Genomic DNA, 22,254 nt, shown 5'->3' on the forward strand with positions numbered 1-22,254 from the left:
TTTATGCATTTTAGAATAGTCACTGCCAAAGTGTTGGAGGTGCTTCAACATGAATACCTTTGTTTGCCCTCTTGAAAAGAATACTTCCACCTGTGTATCATGGACTCTGATACATGATAGTTTCAATTACATATCTATCATGAAAACATATCCAGTATTCGTATCAATGGGTTTCACAGTTGTGAACAAATGACTTTTATCTACCGGTGTGATGACAGAATCTCTAAAGTGGCCTCCCTCACGATGCCACATGGCAAAAGTACTAGTCATGTCAGAAAGATAAAATATATGGACGGTACATTTTGCTATGAAGATTTACATATGACTGTTTCAATGAGCCCATCCTTAGACCTTAAATCAAGAACATATTGCATTAATTAATGAAAGAATTACTTTCAAAGCATTTCAGAATCAAAAGTAAATCATTTGTGTTGTCATTAAAATCATATAATTTCTAATATACGAGGTATAAAAGAAGAGAGGTTTACCGTGACTTCTCCGACTAATTGCTGATTTGATTGTCTAGTGAGAGACGCACCCATCCAACCGTTGTCTGGGTAATCTACAATTCCTTGTTCGAGTAGAGAAGATGCAGCTAGTAATGGAAGAGATCAAAGAACCATCAAAAGATCTAGGTTTATGGTAGTCCAAAGGCGGTTTATGGTAGTTTTAAAGGCAGTTAATGGTAGTCTAAAGGCTGTTGGTGTTAGTTAAAAGGCGGTTTATAGTAGTTTAAAGGTGGTTTATAGTAGTTTAAAGGTGGTTTATAGTAGTTTAAAGGTGGTTTATGATAGTTTAAAGGCATTTTATGGAAGTTTAAAGGCATTTTATGGAAGTTTAAAGGCATTTTATGGAAGTTTAAAGGCTGTTTATGGTAGTTCAAAGGCTGTTATGGTAGTAGTAGTTTAGAGGTTTGAAAAAAAAATTGAAATGAGCATTCAGGTGTTAAATTTTGACTTATAATAATAATAATAATAATAGTGGGTTCTTGTATAGTGCTCATGTCAGTCAGATTTGATCCTCCTGGCGCTCCCGATTGTTACCCTGGCTTTAGCACGGCCGCAATACGGCGCTCTAGCATGCTTTTTAAATGTTCATTTGGCATAAAATAAGATTAAACAAGAAACTGTTACACAAAGAAGAAGAAAAATGTAGTAAATCTTTAAAAATCCAAACACATAGTTCATTGTTCATGCACAATTCTCTTGGGTTGGATTTGCAGCCCAGAGCATGGAAATAAGAAGAAATCAGTCTACTTTTTGCCACCAGTACAACAATAAGTTAAGAGCAAATTGTGTTGGAAAAAAAATGTTCAGCCCTTACATCACAGAGACATTATTGATTCAGCCAAATTGAAGAGCCCCCTACCTAAAGTGATGCAACTTTCAAAAATCAAAACATGCCAATTTCGTTCAAACTTTCACCAGTCTACTTTTTTGATTTGTCTGTTTCCTTTAGAGTAGTTTTCTATCAAGGTTGGATTCGTTTATAATTTTTTTATAAAGGGGATCCAGTTGCAATATTTTGAGGAGCACATAAGTCATTTTTCTCAAAAGTTAGCCCAATTACATTCCTTTTGATGTGAGAGGTAGATCAGGATGGGTGGTATGGGTATAGGGTTGGCAAAAGAGTCCAGCTACTGCACGAGGGGACATGGGCATCTGGAGGGAGAGAGGGGGCACAGAACTCAGAAAATGATTTGCAAATTTACAAGGCCATTTACATTTATTATCTTCCTTTTTTAAAATCTTCTCCCTTTCCTATTCTCTTTAACCATCTTCTTCATTTTCCTTCATTCTTTTGGGGGCACATCCCCCAACCCCCTCCTTATGTGCCCCTCAAACTACGTCACTGTGTTAAAAGGGAAGTGAACCCTGATATTTTAGAGGGTGCAGGGTGAAAATTCATAGCTTTCGTATATTTAATCAGTTTTTGCTCAGATTTTCACTGCTTCTATTAAAACCAATTTAATATCAGGGTGGACCTCCCCTTTAAACATTTTAAGGGGTGCAGATGAAACATGGCAGGGTTATGAGGTATACACAAAGACTTACTGGTCCCCCTTGGATCTTCGAGACTAACAGGTGTACACTCTGTCAGGTCAGTATTGGAGTTACACTGCCAGAGCGCCCCAGGATTCTCCGCAGTTGGTTGATACTCCGATGTACTACCTCGCGGTGCTCCTACTAAAACCCTGCATGGAAAAAAGACACAAAAAACAGAGAGAATGTTGTAAAGATGATTTTGATATTTTTAATTATCAAGACTGCTTTATAGAAAGGAGGGTGTTCAGTGGCAAATCCAGGATTCTCTGGTGGAAGAGGAACAAGTCAGAAATTTGCTGTTCATTGCTTTGTTCTCCCCCCCCCCCCCCTTTTTTTATTTTGTTTTGGCAAGGGGGCGTGTGCCCCCTTCCCCACTCATGCCACTAACTCTACATAGTACATTTTATAGCTCCCAGGAAAAAAAATATTTTAAAAATTTCGGGGGCAACTTTTCAAGCTTGCTTGCATGAAAAAAACACTCTTCAATTTTTTTTGCTTTGAAATCTATCCATTTTTTTTTATTTTTTTATTTTTTTTTTGGGGGGGGGGCTCTTTTATGACTTTCGGTGGCTCTTTTTTGGCATATTCGGGGGCAAATTCGCCCGAGCCCCCGTGTATTTTTTCCCTAATACCACCAAGAGACCTACAGCTTTATAGGTCCAATAAATGGACTTGGTTATTGAGGATTTCTAAAAATTTGCTCATTCATTTTGCCAAAGATATAGGGAGAGGGTTGCAATTGGGTCTTGAGGTTTGGGTAAGGAATACCATTTGGGATAGTTGAAGGTTGAAATAAGAAATTTGGTCAATGTAGAATATTGACTGCAGAGCAAAATGTCGCGTTCGAACAAGCCATCTCCAAAGTTGGTTTAGAACACAATTTCCTATTCAAAGTTTGTTGCTCTTTCCACTTTTTAATATATCTTTACAAAAATATGTCTACTTTTTATTGATTTTTTTTAATTTCCTCATTAAAGCTCAAACTGATGAATTTCGTGCTGATTGTCTTCAAAATCACTACTCCCAATGAAAAATATATATATTTTCAATTATTCATAAAAACCATACAGCCCATCGCATACCCTCTTTTACGATTCATGAAATAACTCTGACTCGGTTTCGATTGGTTGGTTAGTGAGAAACAGGGAGGGGAGAGGGGAGAGGGGGACGGGGGACAGAGGAGAGAGGAGAGAGGGGGAGAGGGAGAGAGAGGGGAGAGGAGAGAGGGAGAGAGGGAGAGAGAGGGGAGAGGAGAGAGGAGAGAGGGAGAGAGAGGGGAGAGGGGAGAGGAGAGAGGGATGGAGAGGGGAGAGGAGAGAGGAGAGAGAGGAGAGAGGAGAGAGGGAGAGAGGGGAGAGAGGAGAGAGGGAGAGAGGGGAGAGAGTAGAGAGGGGAGAGGGGAGAGAGGGGAGAGGGGAGAGAGGGGAGAGAAGGGTAGGTGAGAGAAGAGAGAAGGGACATCAGAGAGAGAGTATTGGTGTGAAAATGGACAGAGTCCCTTTCCTGTCTTCATCAGCATTGCCAAATATCCCGCTAATTAAACTATCCCGATCGCAAATTATCGAGCTAATTGGCATCCTCATCAGCCCGCAGTTGCAATTAGCGGGATATTTGGTCGAGATAATCATCCAAAGATAACTTGGGCAAGTTTGCAGAATATCCCGCTATTTGTCCGGTGCGTCCTCACCAGCCCGAGGCCTCTCACTATGCGAGAACGCTGGGCAAAATATCTTGTGCTTATTTCTCGAGCTCTTGTTTCGAGTTTCGAGGTCGAGTCTCGAGCTGATGAAAATGCGATTTGTAACTTTGGGCTTCTTTCCAAAATCAAAAATAGCGGGCTGTTTTGGCAATCTCGAGCTAATGAGGACATACCTTAGAGTCTGAAGGAAAAACCGAAGTAGTGAGAAAAGAGAAGGAAGGAAAGAGAGAGTGACAAAAGAGATAGAGAGTGGGTAAAAGACAACCTGGTAAAAGAGAGGCAAGAAATAGACAGATGAAGAGAAATTAACAAACAAAATAATAATGAACAAATGAAAGAAGGGTGGGAGGTGTGAGAGATGAGAAGAGTACCAGGGAAATGAGGAAAGAGAAGGAGAGAGAGAAGAGAAGAAGAAAAAGAAGAAGAAGAAGAAGAAGAAGAGAGAGAGAGGGAAGAGAAGGGAAGAGAAGGGGAGAAAGGGGAGTTTCGTGCCTTTAATATTGACCAAATGAAATATAATTTAAATCTAACGATTTCACCACAGTCGCGAGAATCTGTTTCCGGCAAAATACGACGGATTGTTTTTAATTCATGGTCAAGTTCACAATACAAACACATCATTAGAGAGCTAATCTCTGCCAAATCCTGCCGCGTATAACCCAAAAGTATTTACTTATCTATCTGCTCCCTTCAAAGCGTCCAAACCAACAGAAACATATCAACAATGTCCATGTTTTTCGTAATTATTCTGCACTTATCTTTATATTCACGGTGCCTGTTCTACATGTTGGCCTAAACATGCTAAATGTTAAACCTTGTATATCTTTGATAGGATCAGAGTTGTGTGTGTGTTTCAAATGACGAACGTTTATATTTTATCCAGACATAACAAGAAAGGCCCTAAATGCAATGAAAACCGGGGGGGGGGCTTTGGACTGAGGTTACTCCCCCCCCCCCCCCCCCATGTATTTTCTAATCAGTATTCGTGTAATCGTCACTTTATATACTACAGTGAACAGGTTTTATAATAAGTTTGTATAGGTCTACATTTTGCTCATGAATTTACATTGCCTTCTATAAAGTGTCCAAATGTTATGCTTGTTCATGTAGGCGTACTTCGCTCGCAACAAAATGCAACAGGCGTCAATCCGTTAGCAAAGTATTGTACTCGATGGCATATGCAAAATGTATTATTATTTATACTGCGTGGATGCATATGATCGTCGATACTTTTCTTTAAAACTTGATGGACACATGCAACATGAAAGAGAGACAAGATACAATATACTACATTATGCAATGTTTGGTAAAACATGAGAACAAAATAATGCCGACTTTGACTTTGGGTGCATGCCTTCCCGATGTGTTTCTTCACAGCTCGGATTAAACCGCAAAGTAACCACCAATCACAACACTTTAGGCAGGATATTCGTGTTTTGAATGGCAACAGCAAGCCGTTCCAATAATTCCTAACTTACACGCCAATTTACTGACTTACTGACCTCTATATCTCCAAGCGCACAGAGAAAAAGGACGATTTTAAATGGAAATAATTATAAACCAACGAGTCACAGTGGTGTGCATATAGGAGTAATATTTTACAATGTTTTACAATAAGTTAAATACAAAAAAACACATAGTGGCAATTAGTGCTCAAAATGTAATGCCGCTTAAAGGTAAAGACCAGTTTTGGAAACGCCCCAATTTCAAAAAATGAAATGGAAGCTCTCATTACCAATCATGTGAAAGAATGTGTTTTGACTAATACATGATGATACAAAATTTGCCGGGAAACCGCCTACTAATTCATATATTTGGTAAATTTGTTTCTCTCATGGTCTGTGAGAGATATAGGGTAGTCCCATATACATATTTCTGTGTATAGTGCTTGTAACTTTACGAAGAATGGGCCAAATTTCTTATCATTTTGACGATTCCAGAACCTTGAGGATGCTTAGATGCTAGATGATCAACCCTTTCTGATCGATTCCACAACGTTTCTTTCACAATGCAATCGCATGACCATAACTGGTCTTTATCTTTAATATGGAGATGAAACATGGTTAGGGGTCAGTCATGGGGAGGTGAGGGGTGCACTGATCTTACTAAGTTGAAAAAATGCGAGGAGAAAGGAGCGACCGAACGGGCGACGATTATGACTGTGAGCGTCCCGTCATCTTCTCCCCCTGCTCTCACTTTTTTCTCTCATTTTCTACTTGTTTTTGGTGCTAGCCGATTACCAAGGCAAGTGCCCCCAGTCCCACAACTTCCCCGTGGCTACGCCATTGAGTAAGAGTAAGAGAGCAAGATAACTTCTATCAGATTCATCGAAAGATGGAGTTGTTGGTGTCACAGCCCATCCAAATACAGAATATTCAAAGAGGTGACGCCGAAAAATCATAAATCTGAAGAATTGTTTTCACCTCTTTCAGCAAAATTTAAAGTAATACCCTTGCTTTTTGCGCCCCCTGCTCTACTCGATGCCGATGAATTCGCTTCCCCTCTCTCTTTTTTTATTTTTGGGGGGAGGGGAAGAGGAGGGTCAATCCCTCCTAAACCTAGTGATACTCCTGCAGCTGTGTGGCTACTCATTTTGTGTTTACATCAACAATGAAGCCAGAGGTGGAGCAAGGGTCTTGGTTTTAATAAGGGGTGCGCAAAGCCTTAATATGCTGCGTGGGGGGGGGAGGGGGACACGCCCCTTGTACCCACTTTTGGATCCATCCATCCAGGAGACCATTTCCGAAAACAATACTGCAAACAATGAAAATGAACCCAATGGGAAAAAACTGTAATAATAGCTTGTTTATTCCCCGCGGTGTTATAATCTCCATTTCCATGGGTAGCATGTTGGCATTATCTTCTTTCTACATAACCATGGACGGGAAAAGAACCGGAAGTTGTTCTATCTAGAGACCGGAAGTGTAGTATTAAATGGTCATAATGTCATGGGGAAGCGCAACCGTTTGGGAGACACGATAAGAGAGATGGTAATGGTGGAGTTATTGGAATACAATCATAAATCATAGGATTTTTATTTTGGCGGACTAATTTATGAATTGAGTAGGGCATGCTACCGCCATTTTGAATGAATGTGTGATTTAAGTGATAACGTATATTTGGGGGCTGGGACACAGACGCTGCCAGACAAAAAAGTGAGCCTAAATTAATTAGGCCTCTTAGGTACATACATGATGAAATTATTTCCACGGTTCTGAAAACGTGCTTCTTCAATTAAAACCTTTAACAAATTATTGGCGACTAATTAGCATCTTGGGCCTATGTCGAAAATTTACTCTGTGTGCGTTACCGAATTCGAATTTATAATTTCTTTTGAAATACAGTGCTTTGTTCAGTTTCTTGTAACTGGTTAGTTTCTATATTAAACAACGTTTCTTCGTATCATTACTTATTATTAATATTATCTATTATCTATTATATATTAATATTATCATTCCCGAAGTAAAAAAAAACAAGTAAATGAACAACGTGTTACGGAAAATTATATGACTAACTTGAATCTGAGTTAATAACCACCACGTGTAATCAGGTGATCAATCACTTAAGAATACTATTATTATTATTATCTTACACTAGGGGTACTAAAATACTGCGCTATCAAGATATTCCGTAAACAGCAAGTATCAAAGTCCGTATGTTTGGCATGACAGACAAAGCAAACATACTGATTTGAGTTTCCATTAAACAAATATGAGGGGTTTGCTGTACATATTTCTTCTCTACAAACAATATTCGCCATGGCTGTTTGCAGGTTTGGGATTGTGGTAGACATTCTAACAAAATGTAAGGTGTGTGTGCAATGTTTCTTCTATCCTACCACAGTAACACATTTCGTTTCGTATAACATAACTATGTACTCTATATAGTTGACAGTTATTCACCTTTGATAACTATATCTATTTTAAAAAGGAACAACATGACATGTAATTTTAAGTTATTTAGTTTATCAACAGTACATCAATCATGACGCCTATATATCCTCACCCCATCCATGTAAAATATGTATTTTGCAAACAGCGAGAAATTCCTCTCTCCGTTGTAATAATGTGTCTGAAGACTAAGTCTGATTTTCATTTGAAGAAAAAATGATGTGCGGGCAAGAGGCCCCCTCCTTGTTAAAATGTGCCCCTATGCCCAAGGACGACCCAATATATATTGAATGTCGGCAATTAAACATTCCGAAAGATATCGCCACAGCAACGCATGCAATTATGAAACCTCTATATAGACGTCAGACAGTGTAATGTTGATACGGTATTAATATGAAAAAGAGAAAACTATCACATAACTTGTGTGAGTAACGACATAAAATATGACTCTTAGTCTTACTATCTATCTACAAAAATACGATGTTTATCATGTTATTTTCGGCCCAGGTATATTGTTTCCTTTGTCTGTGATCTATGAACCCAAGCGCACATCCATAATTATGATTATTCAATGACATTTGTCTGGGGTAATCGTGTCGGAATGTACTAGGTACTATATGCACGTGCAAAGGCGATTACTGTAAGTCCAAAAAGTCGTACGGTAGAGCATTAAAGTATTGTTTGTTTGAGTGTGTTTGTTTAGAAATATAGATTCAAATATGAACAGAAACGCAATGGTTGGCCCATTTTCCCATCAATATGTTTTTGTGTCTGTCGATGATCGTCGATTCAATTTATTGCAGTTTGTCTCATGCTCATTTTGTCTAACACTATCCGTGTAGTCTAATAACCATTCAATCATAAATATTAATAATCAACAAATGATTATTAAACCTTATGGAACGTAGACTAAATGGGCATTAGACCGACTGGCGATTTGCCGCGATAGTAATCAGACCAAATGATACGTAGACGAAATGAATATTTGACCATGAGGATAATAGACGGACTGGGTGTATATAGTAGACCATATGGGAATAGACCAATTGGGCAGTAGACGAACTGCCTGTAGACCAAACGGCAATTCACCGTCGATTCATGCCTATCGGGTAAAGGGAGTGGGATGTGGCACTTCGATCAAAACCATTGGGTTTATCTACCAGCCCCTCCCCGCAACCCCTCAAATAAATCTTCGGGATGGGACATCAATGCTCCCAATCAATGCCCTTAGCCCCTGTCTGCGGCTGAGATGAAACTGCTTTAGGGAGAAGAAAAAAATGATGAAAAAAGACTGGAAATATAAATTTATATTGCCAATCCGTGATTTTTTTCAATGGCATGTTCCGAAGAAAATAAAAATCAAGTGCAAAATCATATGTCCTCCAATCAGTGCATAATAGAGCCCATTCTTTGGACCCAACCACCTCGCCAGCCCACAGATGACCTTAAACTGAAAGGTCATCTGCTCAATCTGTTTCCCATCAGGTGCTAAATTGTAATGAGTATTGCAGTGGCATAGCGTGGTTTCAGACATATTGAGGGCCGAGGGGGGGGGGGGGGCTGGTGTGTCATGGGGACGTCATCGGTCTTGGGCTGTAAATCAAATGCGAGAGAATAAGCCAATCGAGAAGGGAGATGGTTGGGAAGGGGTTGCTTTCCCCTCTCTCCCTTACTTTATATCGTTAACTCTCTTTCCTTTTTCCATTTTTTCCACCATCCGATTAATTAAGGGCATGCGTCCTGAGAGCCCCTGCGCCCCTATGTGGCTACGCCACTCACTGCATGCCTCCATACAGATATACTCCAGTCCCCGTGGTTTATAAAACTATTCATACACTTATAATGCTCGATTTCATATTTTATCACATTTCAGTACTTCCTGAAAGTTACAGCCTACAAAACAATGAACCTTTTTCCCTTATTAGTCAGTAATTGTTTTGCTTTTAATTATGCTTATATTATATTGACTTTTCCTGAATTTGACTTGGGGCTACGGATATTTATCCCGCTACGCCGCTATCTTGAAGCAAAACAATGAAACGTTTAAACATCATAAATATAAATGAATTGCATTCTCTGAAATTAGTTGTTTATTAAGCTTTGTAAATGTTTACAATTGTCAAAATTACTCAGACATTCTATGTCTATGACTAAGTTAACAAACAGTCATGATAAGTTTCCATTGTTTTCTGCCCGAATTACCAAGCCAAAATAGAATACTATTTTCGATCTATTGTGTTTCACTATTGTGTATAGCTTTATCGTTGATCTGCAAACCGCAGTTGAAAAAATACCAGCGGGGAAGGCCGTTTCATTCACGAAATTGTGCATTTCAATGACCATCGACTTGTCTTTGCGGGGTATCTACAACATAAAAATCATCATGGTTTCAAAATATTGTAAACCTAAATGGTCAGTAGCGTTACTACAAGGACATGGGCCATGTACCTCCTCCCCCCCCCCCCCCCCCCCCCCCCCCCCCCCCCCCCTCCCCCTCCCCCTCCCCCCCCCCCCCCCCCAATCGAGTGGTAAAAAAAAGTAAAGAGAGAGAAAAGGAGAGAAAGGAGAGAATGGGAAATGACGAGAAAGCAAATCTTGCATTATTGTGTAGCCTTATAAATTCGCATTTCATTTTCCGGGTATGACCGGTGCGCCCCCCCCCCCCCCCCTCCTACCGCTCTATCGTTCCACTGCCCCCCCCCCCCCATCGAAGGGCGGACTCATGCTACGCCACAATGTATCACTTTATAGTGTAGAATTATATAGGCATAGATCAGTATCCTTTCTGTTGATACTTAGGTTTGCTCTCATTACAATTTACATTGTAGTAATTATCACCTCTTATTATGAGCAGAGAGTACATTAATAACATCATCCCATCTTTCTATTCGGCTAATTACAATGGGAGTTATAAGTATTGAAAGTTAGATTAACCATTGATGCCATTGTCAACTGAAACATGTTGCATTCACTCAATCGATTCACACTTCCGCATACATGTATAATGAAGGATATCAAGCATTTACAATAACAGAATTATGTTATTGTCAACAGCAATTACAAAACACATCCTAATAAATAAAAATGAAATTGGAATTTTCCGTTGCATACGAATTCCTGCAGAATAGGGGAGAGTGTGGGTGGGACGGGTGTGGGATTTAGGAGGACATTACTATTTCCTATGGCCAAATAATGTACCTAGTCAGACTCTTGAAAGCGAAGTGCAAGGCTAGAAAGAAATCGTATTCACATCGTGAATAATAATATTATAAACACACCAGGTATGAATGCAGAACCGGACGAATACTTCTTAAAAGGTTCGAATTTCACTTTCGGAAGGGAAAATACCTTATTTTCATGAAGCAGTTAAACCCTTTGAGTTAAACATCAGGCGATGCGTGTTATAGTTATTCTGATTTCCCGCGAGGGCATTTCACTCATAAAGCCCATTCATGCACTTTTATTTCCTTATCGTACCACTTGAATTTGAAGGCCGAAGGGGTACTTCAGAACAATAGATGTAGCAGGACACAGGTGGTAGTGGGCTCATCATAGTGAACATTATATTTAAATCCGTCAGCAAAATAATTGGCCTAGAGGGGAAAGATTTCTTTTTCTTTTTCGTCTTCAAAGACATTATTAACTTTGTCTATTTTTAACTGTAACCGCTTGAAAGAACTTCATACGAAATTGCCAATTTGTAATTGAAAACAGTGATTTATGACACAAAACCACGCAGACGCTAGCAATTTGATTTTTTTTAATAATTGTTATAATAACCACGTTTGCGGTAATGTAATAGAAGTGGGCTGAAAATGTGTGATGATTTCTACCTGTTCATGTACATTGGGTGTAATTTGTAATATCTAGTGATATTTGTAATATATAGTGTCATTTGTAATATAGTGTCATTTGTAAAATAATGAAATTTGTGATATAGTTTATGTAATTTGTAATATTTGTTTTCATTTGTAGGACACCAAAACTCGAATAATAAGGACAAAAAATGTAGTCCTAAAGTAAAGGGTCCCATTTCCAAGTATTTAGTCCAGTAAAAATGGGTTTTTGTTTTCTGATCATTATTGACGTGAATGTGAATCATTAATACTCAAACGCTTTCCATTATCATTTCTTTAAATAATTACTAACTTGGTATATCATTAGCATACAGTGATTGGAAGACATCCAAATCGTTGTCAGAATACACTTTTAAAAGTGTTAAAGACCGTCAATACTATTGGGCCAGAAGGGATTAGACCACACAGCGAGGTCACTGACATGTGGCTATCTCATTAACTCAGCTCTCAACATAAGAAAAAGAGGATCACGGGGGACCAACAGGCACCGATTGGGGAAGTTTTCTATAAAGAGGGAGCATGTAGCTACAAGTAGGACAGTGGGGCTTTAAAACAATATTAAACATTGCTAGGTAATCATTAAAAAAATATATATGGAACTCATTGTATACCATACAAGGAAGGAGTAGCGTCATATTACACGGACAATAGGCCTACTTCAATATTCAGGTGCTGTGTAGTGTGTACATACTAGAATGGGGATAGGTTTTATGCCAAGTTCATTCATTACACCGAGATTGAGTTTCGACGACACCCGCATTTTTTAAAGGACAGTTTCGAAACGGTGAATGAATAGGATGGGCCTACATACATGGCCAAAGTAAAATCGATTCCTAGTTTCTCGTCCAAGATTAATAATTTTTTTAAGGAAAGGGTTTCTTGTAAATTACCTGCTATTTGATATTCATCATGTACATGTACATGAAAATATTGTTGGGCCAAGTTTAATCACAAATTATCTCAATGTAATTTCGATAGTACGATATATGCCTTAAAAGATGAAGAGGCTCAAGGAATGTGAAATTGCATCATATTAATGATTTGTTTCAACTTATTGTCTATTAGACATGTTAGATGTCATCATATCCTTATAAGTTTTTCTTTCAGAACAGGCGGGCGACACAAGGATTGTTGGACGAGAAACTAGGAATTAAATCAAATTGGCCTAAGGTATATAATAATTTATAACAGACAAAAGATCGAAACTGCATGTGAAGGGCTAGACGGGAAATAATGACCGTCCTTGGGTGATTAGTTGCTTAAATCTGTCATAATCACTGCCATGAATGAAGTTTAATGAACTTGGTGTTTCAGTTCCGTTAATGGCGGTAAATAACATGCCCGCAAAATCAGGAGAGATTTATTCAGTATTTACAGTGATGTTCAAGACTATAGACGTTTGATGCATACATGTGACGATTTTGGTAGAAAGCGTGATGCTGCTGAGCTGAGTATAAATTAGCAAAGAGAGACAGACAAATCGAGCTAGTATAGTCCCGAGAACGCGCAAAACATGAGCATTCATGAGGTGTAATGAGTAGTGATTTTAATAAGTGAATCTATTTCCAGCACGTTTCTTGTTAGTTTGCTTATATTTTGCTGATCCAGACAACCGACCTGCATGATACCTTAATAATTCAGATTTATTCTAAGCCAGTTTGTATAAAAAGTTGAATTTGACCACAAGCACTCAACTTTAACAGTTGTAATATTTCGAACATAATCGCAAATACTTTTATACATGATTGTATACAGTGACATATCATTTTACACAGGCCTGCCAAGTTTAGTATGAAAATAAGATATGCCGGGAGAATAATGTAACAATGTCCTGGACCTGGACTGGGCATATTTACAAGCAGGAAGGAATACAGGGTCCTGGTCTTACCATAAGACCATACCAGGAGTTCCGACCAAGACCGTGGGGCTGGAAAGAGAGAGGTCGGACTAAATAAAGACCAATCTGGTCTAGCCTATAGGACCAATCCTGAAGATACAAGGTCCTGGTCGTAAGACGACGCCATTGCAGGAGTTCCGACCACAACTGTGGAAGTGGTAAGGCGAGAGGACTGAAAACAAGCAAATAAAAACATGTTTTGCCCATCACCATGGAAACCACATCCTATACCCAGGCGATATCAACCCTAAGTGAAATATGTATTGGTTTTCATTGATGTTATTACTGGCAATCGGGCTCGACGATTTCTCTGTCTTTTATCAATTAATTTCTTTTTTCTTTCTATATATTTCCTTCATTTTTCTTCCCCTTTCCTAGTCTTCTCCTTCCATCTATTTTTACTTTTATTTATATTTTGTTCCTACCATCTTTCCACATTTCTATTTCCTCAACCAGGGGGGGGGGGGGGCGTTTCACAAAACTTATCAGTGACAAATGACAGTTTTTGTTATGCTACTGAAATCCTTGCTTCTGATTGGTTATCAGCAGATTTGTCACTGATATTTGTCATTGGCCATTAAAAAAATGCTTTGTGAAACGGACCCCATGTTAATACCATCATCCCGAAATTCGAAATCGTTACCATCCTAAATTCCTGAGTAATATTACTACCATGGGTGTTCATATTTGAGCAATAATTAGCCCTCCGGTGAAATTGTGCCCGGGCAAATATACATGTTTAGCCTCCCCGTCCGCTTCCTTTTTGGGGGCCGCCTCCTATTTATTTGTTTTGAATTTTTTTGAATTTTTTAAACTTTTTTAAAGAAAAAAAACACTGCTAAAATGGATCTATTTCTGATTTTTTTTTTTTTTTTTTTTTTTTTTAATGTCGGCGACCATCTTGAAAAATAGCCCGACTGTCAGGGAAAATGTGCCGAGCGGCCATCTTGAAGGAAAAAAAAGGGCCTCCTCCTTCCTATTTTTCGAAAAAACAGGACGCTAAACATGTTTTTTTTTTTTTATTTGGCCTTATATCCGTGTACTTTTCGTTCTCCTTTCTTTATATTCCCCCTCTCTCTCCCCCTCTCTCTCTCTCTCTCTCTCGCTCCCTTTACTTCTTATCATTCTCTTTCTTATTAGCCCTTTCTCATGTCTTTTTCTCTGTCCCTCCTCTTTTTTCTCTCTCTCTCTCTCTCTCTCTATCCTTTTCAGCCACCCGCAACATAATACGACCAATGTTTGTACACGTGGGTTCAACAGAGGAGAACGAAATAATGAAATCAACTTTCTTCTGAAGAATAATTCATTGATGTTGCTGTTCCCAGATGAAACTTCGTACTAAAGAGGGTGACTTTGTTTACGAACAAATAGTATACGAAATGAAAGAAACAAATAGTACATTTGCACTTATGACGGAATCTGGTTGTTTGTTTCATTTTTCTAAATTTTACTCGAAACGACAATCAAATGGGCAGCTATTGAATATTAGGCGAGGAAAGGTACTGTCAATCTATTGACCATTGCACTTTTTTGTGAATTACTTCTAGATGTTAATAACCGCTTTTGCAAACACGTTTTACGATTTATAAAAAAGGAGAATGGAGGAAGCTTCGTTTCGCCTTCAGGCGAGTGAGGAAATATATTCTTTTCTTCGATTTCCTTCAGGGGTAAAGGCTCATACGTCTTGTGACGTTGACAAAAATGAATTTATAGAATATTGTCAATAAAATATTTTTCGTTTCTTGAATTTGTGTTACTACTATTGACAACCAATTATGATAACAGTGTTGTCAAATTTAGAAAAAGTTCGAACCTAGAGAACATTTGTTCTGTAGAAAAATTTCAGGTGATTTCTCAAGAACAGAAAATATCCAGAGCATGATGGTGCCGAGTTTTCCCACTTTTTTATCTGATTTTGTTAACCAAACGGATCTACGCCCTTACATGGACCCCATCATCCGGGGGGGGGGGTTCCCTTTGATGGCGACTATATACGGACCAATATATATTTCGTATATTCTCGAATTTAACAACAATTTACCAAATTATGTGAGATGAAATAATCATGGTAATGAATTAATGTATACGATCTGTAGAAATTCTGTAAATATGAATTTAACATGATATTGGTCGACTCAAATATCAGGCAGAAAATAAATGACATTTTTTTTCGTTTCATCTAAGCTCCGTCCAATACTGGGCACATATTATGCCTACGTGATAGCGATATGGTATACATACGTGTACAGTCAAACCTGTCTATAGAAACCGCCCTAGGGAAACACAAAAAGTGTTCTTTGTAGACAGGAGTACTTCTTTCAATTAAAAACCATTTTCTAGGTAAACGAAAAATGTGGTCTTTGTAGACAGGTGGTCACTAAAGCAGGTTTGACTGTATAAGGAAGTCGTTATCGGCAACCCAAGATGGAGAAAGGGAGCGTTGAGTGTGAGCAGGGACCTTCTTACTAGGGACTTTTAGATTCTGCACGACGAGAACGCGGACTGCCCTTTTAAGGCAATGTGACGTCACTGCCAGTGCCTTAAAGGACGTCACATTGCCATAAAGGGCAGTCCACGTTCTCGTCGTGCAGAATCTAAAAGTCCCTAGTAACTCCATGGTGTGAGCAAGGTTTTGATGGACATACAATACAAAAAACACTTCGGTATATTGAATAGAGTCCTTGTTTCGCCTCTAGCCTACATCATTATAATGATTGCACACCGTACTATAGCTTTATTCGTGCTGTTATTCTTGGGACTATGAAATGAAAGTTAAGTGAATTTTGATTGACATGCACATCTAGTAAATGACACGAGAGTCCAATAGGGGGTACGTGTATAATGTTTCTTCAAAACCGTGAAATTGTGGTACAGTGAAGCCTGTATATCACAATCACTGAATGGAGACAATATCATGGCCTTAGTTTGTATCTCTGTAAGCAGGTAGTCTTTACGTGTGCATTATGTGTTGGCTATTTAAAGATAAACTTGAGTTAGAACTGGTAAATATAGAAAATGAATTCTCACAGAGTCCAACGAAACTTACACTGAATGTTCAATATTACAAATAAATGACATATGCCACACATTGTTGGTAGAAAATGCATAGCGGCTGAGTAATGGGCATAGAAAGACACGGAAATCCGGATAAATAATTATAGGCCCTGTCACAGGTTACTATGTGCAAATTGGAGTTGTGGTTTTAGATGGGCCAAGGATGTTTTTGTGCGTTTGTTTTATTTCACCGTTTAAACAACGTTTAAATCTCCTGCAGGATAATTAATCCAGAATAAATCATAGCAATTTTCTCTTAAAATATGATTCCCATACCCAGGGGCGGCGATCCCGGGGGGATGGGGGACAAGTCACCCCATGGGGGACCGTCCTCCCTCCCCCCGGAAAATTTGAAAAATGCCCCTCAAAAATGTATAGCAGATACTGACTAAAGACTGCAACACACTTTTATGCTCTGGTGGGACCTATAGTGAAGCGTTTAGACTACCAAAAATTCAAAAATCTTCTAGATCCTTTTCACGCTGGCATAGACATAAAATGGTAAATGTATAACCAAATTAATGTACGCGTACATGCTAGTACGTAAGAGAGTTTCCATAGCAACGGGTAGAAACGTTTAAAAAACTCCTTTTTTTTAAACTAACAAATATGCCTTAACGTATATCCAATGTTTACAATGGAGATTATGGAACAATGGTCGTCTCAATTCATTAAGCCTTCATCGTTGCCAAAATTCGTCAACAGAATATGATATTGGCAAGTAATATTATTATAATATACCAGGTGGTCTTGTGTTCTATTCTTCCTTCTCGAATAATGTTTGGCAAGGAAGAGAGTGACTGTGGTGATTGTTTGTTTTAATGATATTAACAATATCAATTTCAATTTAGAAACATAATGATGGGATTATTGGCTATGGTTGTGAAAACTAATCCTCGTTGTGACCTACATATTCAATCCTTCCCAGCTCACGTTGCGGCTTGAACATATCCGGTTGGTTTTCCGGATTACGCTCTACAGCGACAAGCGTATGAGAAAATTGAACACAATTGGTATCCGTGGGTGGGAGGGGGGGGGGGGGTAATTAACATGGCATTGTGTAAATCCATAGAAAGAAACAAAATGTATTCATAGAGACACAGAGAAAAGCTTACCATGGTAATAGATCAGGATAGAATGAGAGAACGAAAGAAGACGGAGAGAAATTGAGAAAGAGAGAAAGAAAGGAGGTCGTATGACAGTTCCTGAAAGTAATAGTTAATTGCATGGTAATTACATTGCAAGGAAACCGATATTGAAAAGTTGGCATTAAAGCAGTCATGGATGTTTAATAAATTAATTTACTAATTTGCATATAATTATATAGCTGCTATGCGATCACTCTATCATTGCGATGCATGCATGAGCATTATTAACAATAAAACAGTTTAAACACTTTGGACAAATTATGCATGTCTCTCTAATTTGACTCACAAATTGCTTACGTAACACCGAGGCGGTGTTATTAATCAATTCTCCTCCGAGACGCTCAATTTATTATATGGGATAGGGCTTCTACAATTAATACAGTGATATTTAAACCATTCGAGGTCTGCAGGCATCATTAGATTTACATCGTTACATTTCCAAGGGAAGGTTAAACATGGAACTCATTATGTGGGCATGCTGTTACACATCATGTAACGTACACATTCAACCACTCATCAAGCTTCCTTGTTTCTAGACCGGATTTGAATAGAAAGAGAGGAGGGGTGGGGGTCGTTACAAATTATGTCTGATATCATCGCTAAAATAAAATACAAAATTAAGTTAGCGGAAAATTTCTTATGTATCAGTTCTTAACATAGCTTTCCCTTTCCAAGTATAAGTTCCAAAACGAGTTGAAATCGCAATGTTCTTTGTTTTGTTTTTCTTTGGATAGCATGCTTAAAAATAATTGCCTGGATTTGCAGTTTCTTTATCATTTTCATTTCCAAAAACATAAAGCAGCATCAAAAGGAAAATGCTGAAAAAGAAGTGCGTATACATATGTACACATGTATAGCGCTGTCATCGTGTTAATTCTGCTCTCGAAACCATAGCATAGAGCATGATATTTCATCGCCTTCCTTGTGTACATCATAACCTAAAAACATAATGGATTTTGAACTTTCGATTGATGGGCTATTTGGACGCAACATTACTGCGCAGTCAATTAATTTGGTGTCTTTTCCTCGTACTTTCTTCACAACTTCTCTTGGCTTCTGTCAAAAAAGGGGTTTAAAAAGTCGAGGTTTCGATCCTGCGTCCAATTGCATTCATACTGCATTATAGGTATAGTTAATCCTTCTTCTGTGTATTCAAATCGCCTTTGGAAGTCCACAACTGTTACAATGGCACATCAGTTCAATTATGCTAGGAGAAAGGAGGGATTCCTTTGGTCTATTATCATGGTATGTGGGTATGAAAGGGAAGATACATAATAGAACCTTTTATAATTGAGTGTAACATAGGGTGTTTATTGTGTATAAGAAATGAACAAACAAGAATGGCCGTCCGGCAAATCGGTGTAAACGCCCTCACCTTATATAAGTACACATCTCGGCGTGTGGGCCCTTTCACCTACATGTAGGCAGATTCATAACACTGGGACTTACAAATTTAGTTACATGTACATTAAATGGACACTAGGGTCACACAGGGACGGGGGGAGAATAAAAATAAATAATATTAATAATAATAATAATAATAATAATAAAAACATTTAAAAACTAATAATTACAATCTTATCTATTTAATCCCGGAAAAAAGTATACCACCCTCATTACATTAGATTAAACCTTCCTTTTTTAAGGGGGGGGGGGTGCAAAAACACATACAAAGCGTGTATATACGTTTAAAAGTAGTAGGAAAAACAGATGACTCATAAAGCAAGTTCAAGAAACAATGACCTGTTAACTTATGACGTAGACCAAAAGAATTGATTTACTGAAATTGTTTTTGAACGAAGAAGAAAACATCGAAGTAAGAAATAACCTGTTGCAATCTTGTTCTATTTTCTCTTTTTTTGCTTCATATTTTCGTCTATGTTTCTCACTTTCTCATCATGTATCTAGAATTCCTATTCATTTTCATAAAAGTCTATCTGCATGGATTTTTCTATCCGATCCATGGATGGTATATAAATTCTTTCAAAACAAATTATAAACCTTTCTCTCTTGCAAAATTATTTATCATGCGTGGATCTACTATCTTCATCACTTATGTTCACACATTCTTCAGCTTGGGTCTCTCAAGCATATTTCCTCTTACATCCTTCCTCATATATCTCTCCTTATTTTTGTTCACGTCAGTATTCGTTCTAAAAAAAAAAAATCATTATCCTTGTTAAAACGTCTTGCTGGTAGGCATGTTACCGTTGCCCTATTCTGTCATTTGATACAGACAGTACTACCAGCATGTTATATTGGTATTGATTTTGCGAAGACCTTCGGGGGGAAATACGGATTCCAAGATTACAGATGTTATCAAATAATCGGATTTTAAAATGGAAGAAAACGGGTCTATAATTTCATCTTTTGTGATACAATGGTTGCTGTGTAGAAACTTTGTTTACTAACTTACTATACACGCTTTGTCCATTCATATTCCACAAAATTCCACAAAAATGAAAAAATAACAGATACTTGAAAAGATTTGAAAATGTCAGAAACTATATTAAAGAATCAAATCACGCGCGTTCATAAAAAAAGAGTTTTTTTTTTAAAGTCAACATATTGTAGTTGTCTACTCACTCTACTGAACAGCCTTTTTGTGTGTAACCCTTGTTTTTGTTTAAAAAGGAAATCTTCAAAGAGAGAGAGAGAGATATATATATATAGAGAGAGAGAGAGAGAGAGAGAAAGGGGGAGTTTCACGTTCTCTCTCTCTCTCTCTCTCTCTCTATCTTCCTCTCCTCTCTCTAACTCATACTCTAACCACTACCAGTTCATGTTTTGGTTGGGACTTTTGAACGTGGCTATTCAGGAAGTTTAGAATAGATTCATATACAACCAAACTTTTTTTTTTGGGGGGGGGGTCTTTTTATCTTCACCTTCAAAATATTACATAAATTTTACGTGTTGCCTGTTACATTTGATAAAGGCTTTAGATCGTTTAAAGTTTAAACCTTTAAATGTTTAAGAATAAATACAGCCGCATCACATGAAGGCTAAAACGCTCAAGTTACCATTAAATGGTAACTTGAGCGTTTTATCCTTCACATTTTGTTGCACGTGAGTTTCAACTCATCCTGGTTCGCTGGTTTTACATGTATACTGGTATTATGTGGCTCTATACTGGTAAAATATTTGTGAGTATACTGGGTCCCGTTTTATAAAGAAATAAAGATGGATCAATCTGAATTAATCGCAAGTCCTCCAATCAATCACAAGTTTGCAGTCTCCTATCTCTTATCTACATAATTATAGTGGGGATAATATCGATCGCAAATAAGCTGCGATTATTAGCAACTGTTTACAAGACGGGCCCCTGATGTGGTATCTTTTAACATTATTTTGTTCATATCCTGCAGTGCCGTCCATGTTTGTTGCTACTTTCGTTGTTGTTCTTTTCGTAATGTCATTTCTAAATTCGTTTACTCATTTCTTTTGAAATATCACACATTCATACCATTGCACAAAAAAACATACTACACACTGTAGGCCATATACAAGCTTTATATGGACTGAGCAATATATATTCTTTATTTCACGCCACGCTGAGCTCTCTCACTTCCTATCTCCATGTCTCATTTATTTCCCAACTTTTTTTTCCTCTCTCTCTCTCTTTAAAGGTAAAGACTAGTATTGGAAACGCCCCAATTTCAAAAAATGAAATGGAAGCTCTCATTACCAATCATGTGAAAGAATATGTTTTGACTAATACATGATGATAAAAAAATTTGCCGTGAAACCGCCTACTAATTCATATATTTGGTAAATTTGTTTCTCTCATGGTCTGTGAGAGATATAGGGTAGTCCCATATACATCTTTCTGTGTATAGTGCTTGTAACTTCACGAAGAATTGGGCCAAATTTCTTATCATTTTGATGATTCCAGAACCTTGCAGATGCTAGATGCTAGATGATCAACCTTTTCTGATCGATTCCACAACGTTTCTTTCACAATGCAATCGCATGACCATAACTGGTCTTTACCTTTAAATCTATTCTTTCACAAAGACTTATGTTTTAAGAGCCTCTTCAGGGATTCCGGTTCATGCCCGCATCATTGAGGGAATATGATAAGTAGGGCAATGACAAATATATATATATATATATACAGTGGCGTACGCAGGATTTTTTCAAGGGGAGGGTTTTCAAATCGGGCCCAAAATTTCGCAACGACTCAGCCAGCCGCTGAATAAGCGGGGTTGGGGGGGGGGGGGGGGGGGGGGGGGGGGGTAAGAGGACACTTTTTGTTTTTTTTGGTCACGAAATTTGAACATTTGACATTTTGTCCAGTTGGGGGGGGGGGGGTAAGGTCACCTTTATAAGGTCACCCATTGGCATTTTTTTTTTTTTTAATAAAAAAAAAAAAAAAATTAAAAGGGGAGGGTTTTCCAAAATAACATACAAAAAACATACACATACAAAAATTCGAGGGGGGGGGGGGGTTTAACCCCAAAACCACCCCCTGCGTACGCGCCTGTCTATATATACAAGTAAAAAAAAAAATAAGAAATGCTTGGACAGAATATGGCCATCATGTAAGAACTGGCAAAACATCCTGACACTATCTAATGGCCTTAAACTTTAATGTGCGCCAAAATTATGTCGTTCAGATTTTACGAGTTTAATAATGTAAAAAGAGCACAAAGACGATGTTTTTC

The 22,254-nt window shown here is 38.1% G+C and overlaps 1 protein-coding gene and 1 long non-coding RNA gene across 2 annotated transcripts in view; both read right to left on the reverse strand.

The window, feature by feature from the left end:
• The window catches only part of LOC584174 (integrin alpha-PS1), a 32,551-nt gene extending 30,316 nt beyond the window's left edge, over positions 1-2,235 (reverse strand). The window contains exons 1-2 of the mRNA XM_030990669.1: positions 2,055-2,235; positions 489-595 (exon numbers count right to left, since the gene is read on the reverse strand). Of these exons, the coding sequence (XP_030846529.1) occupies positions 489-542 (54 nt within the window). The 5' untranslated portion in view covers positions 543-595; positions 2,055-2,235. The remainder of the gene's footprint in view (positions 1-488; positions 596-2,054) is intronic.
• Positions 2,236-20,445: 18,210 nt separating this feature from the next.
• Positions 20,446-21,722, reverse strand: LOC115926149. The gene is made up of 2 exons (XR_004064994.1): positions 21,581-21,722; positions 20,446-21,206 (listed from the first exon to the last, which is right to left on the reverse strand). It is a non-coding gene; the product is annotated as an uncharacterized LOC115926149 (long non-coding RNA).
• Positions 21,723-22,254: the final 532 nt, after the last annotated feature.

Source organism: Strongylocentrotus purpuratus, unplaced genomic scaffold, assembly GCF_000002235.5.
Source record: "Strongylocentrotus purpuratus isolate Spur 01 unplaced genomic scaffold, Spur_5.0 spur5_scaffold_19, whole genome shotgun sequence".
Classification (NCBI taxonomy): Eukaryota; Metazoa; Echinodermata; class Echinoidea; order Camarodonta; family Strongylocentrotidae; genus Strongylocentrotus; species Strongylocentrotus purpuratus.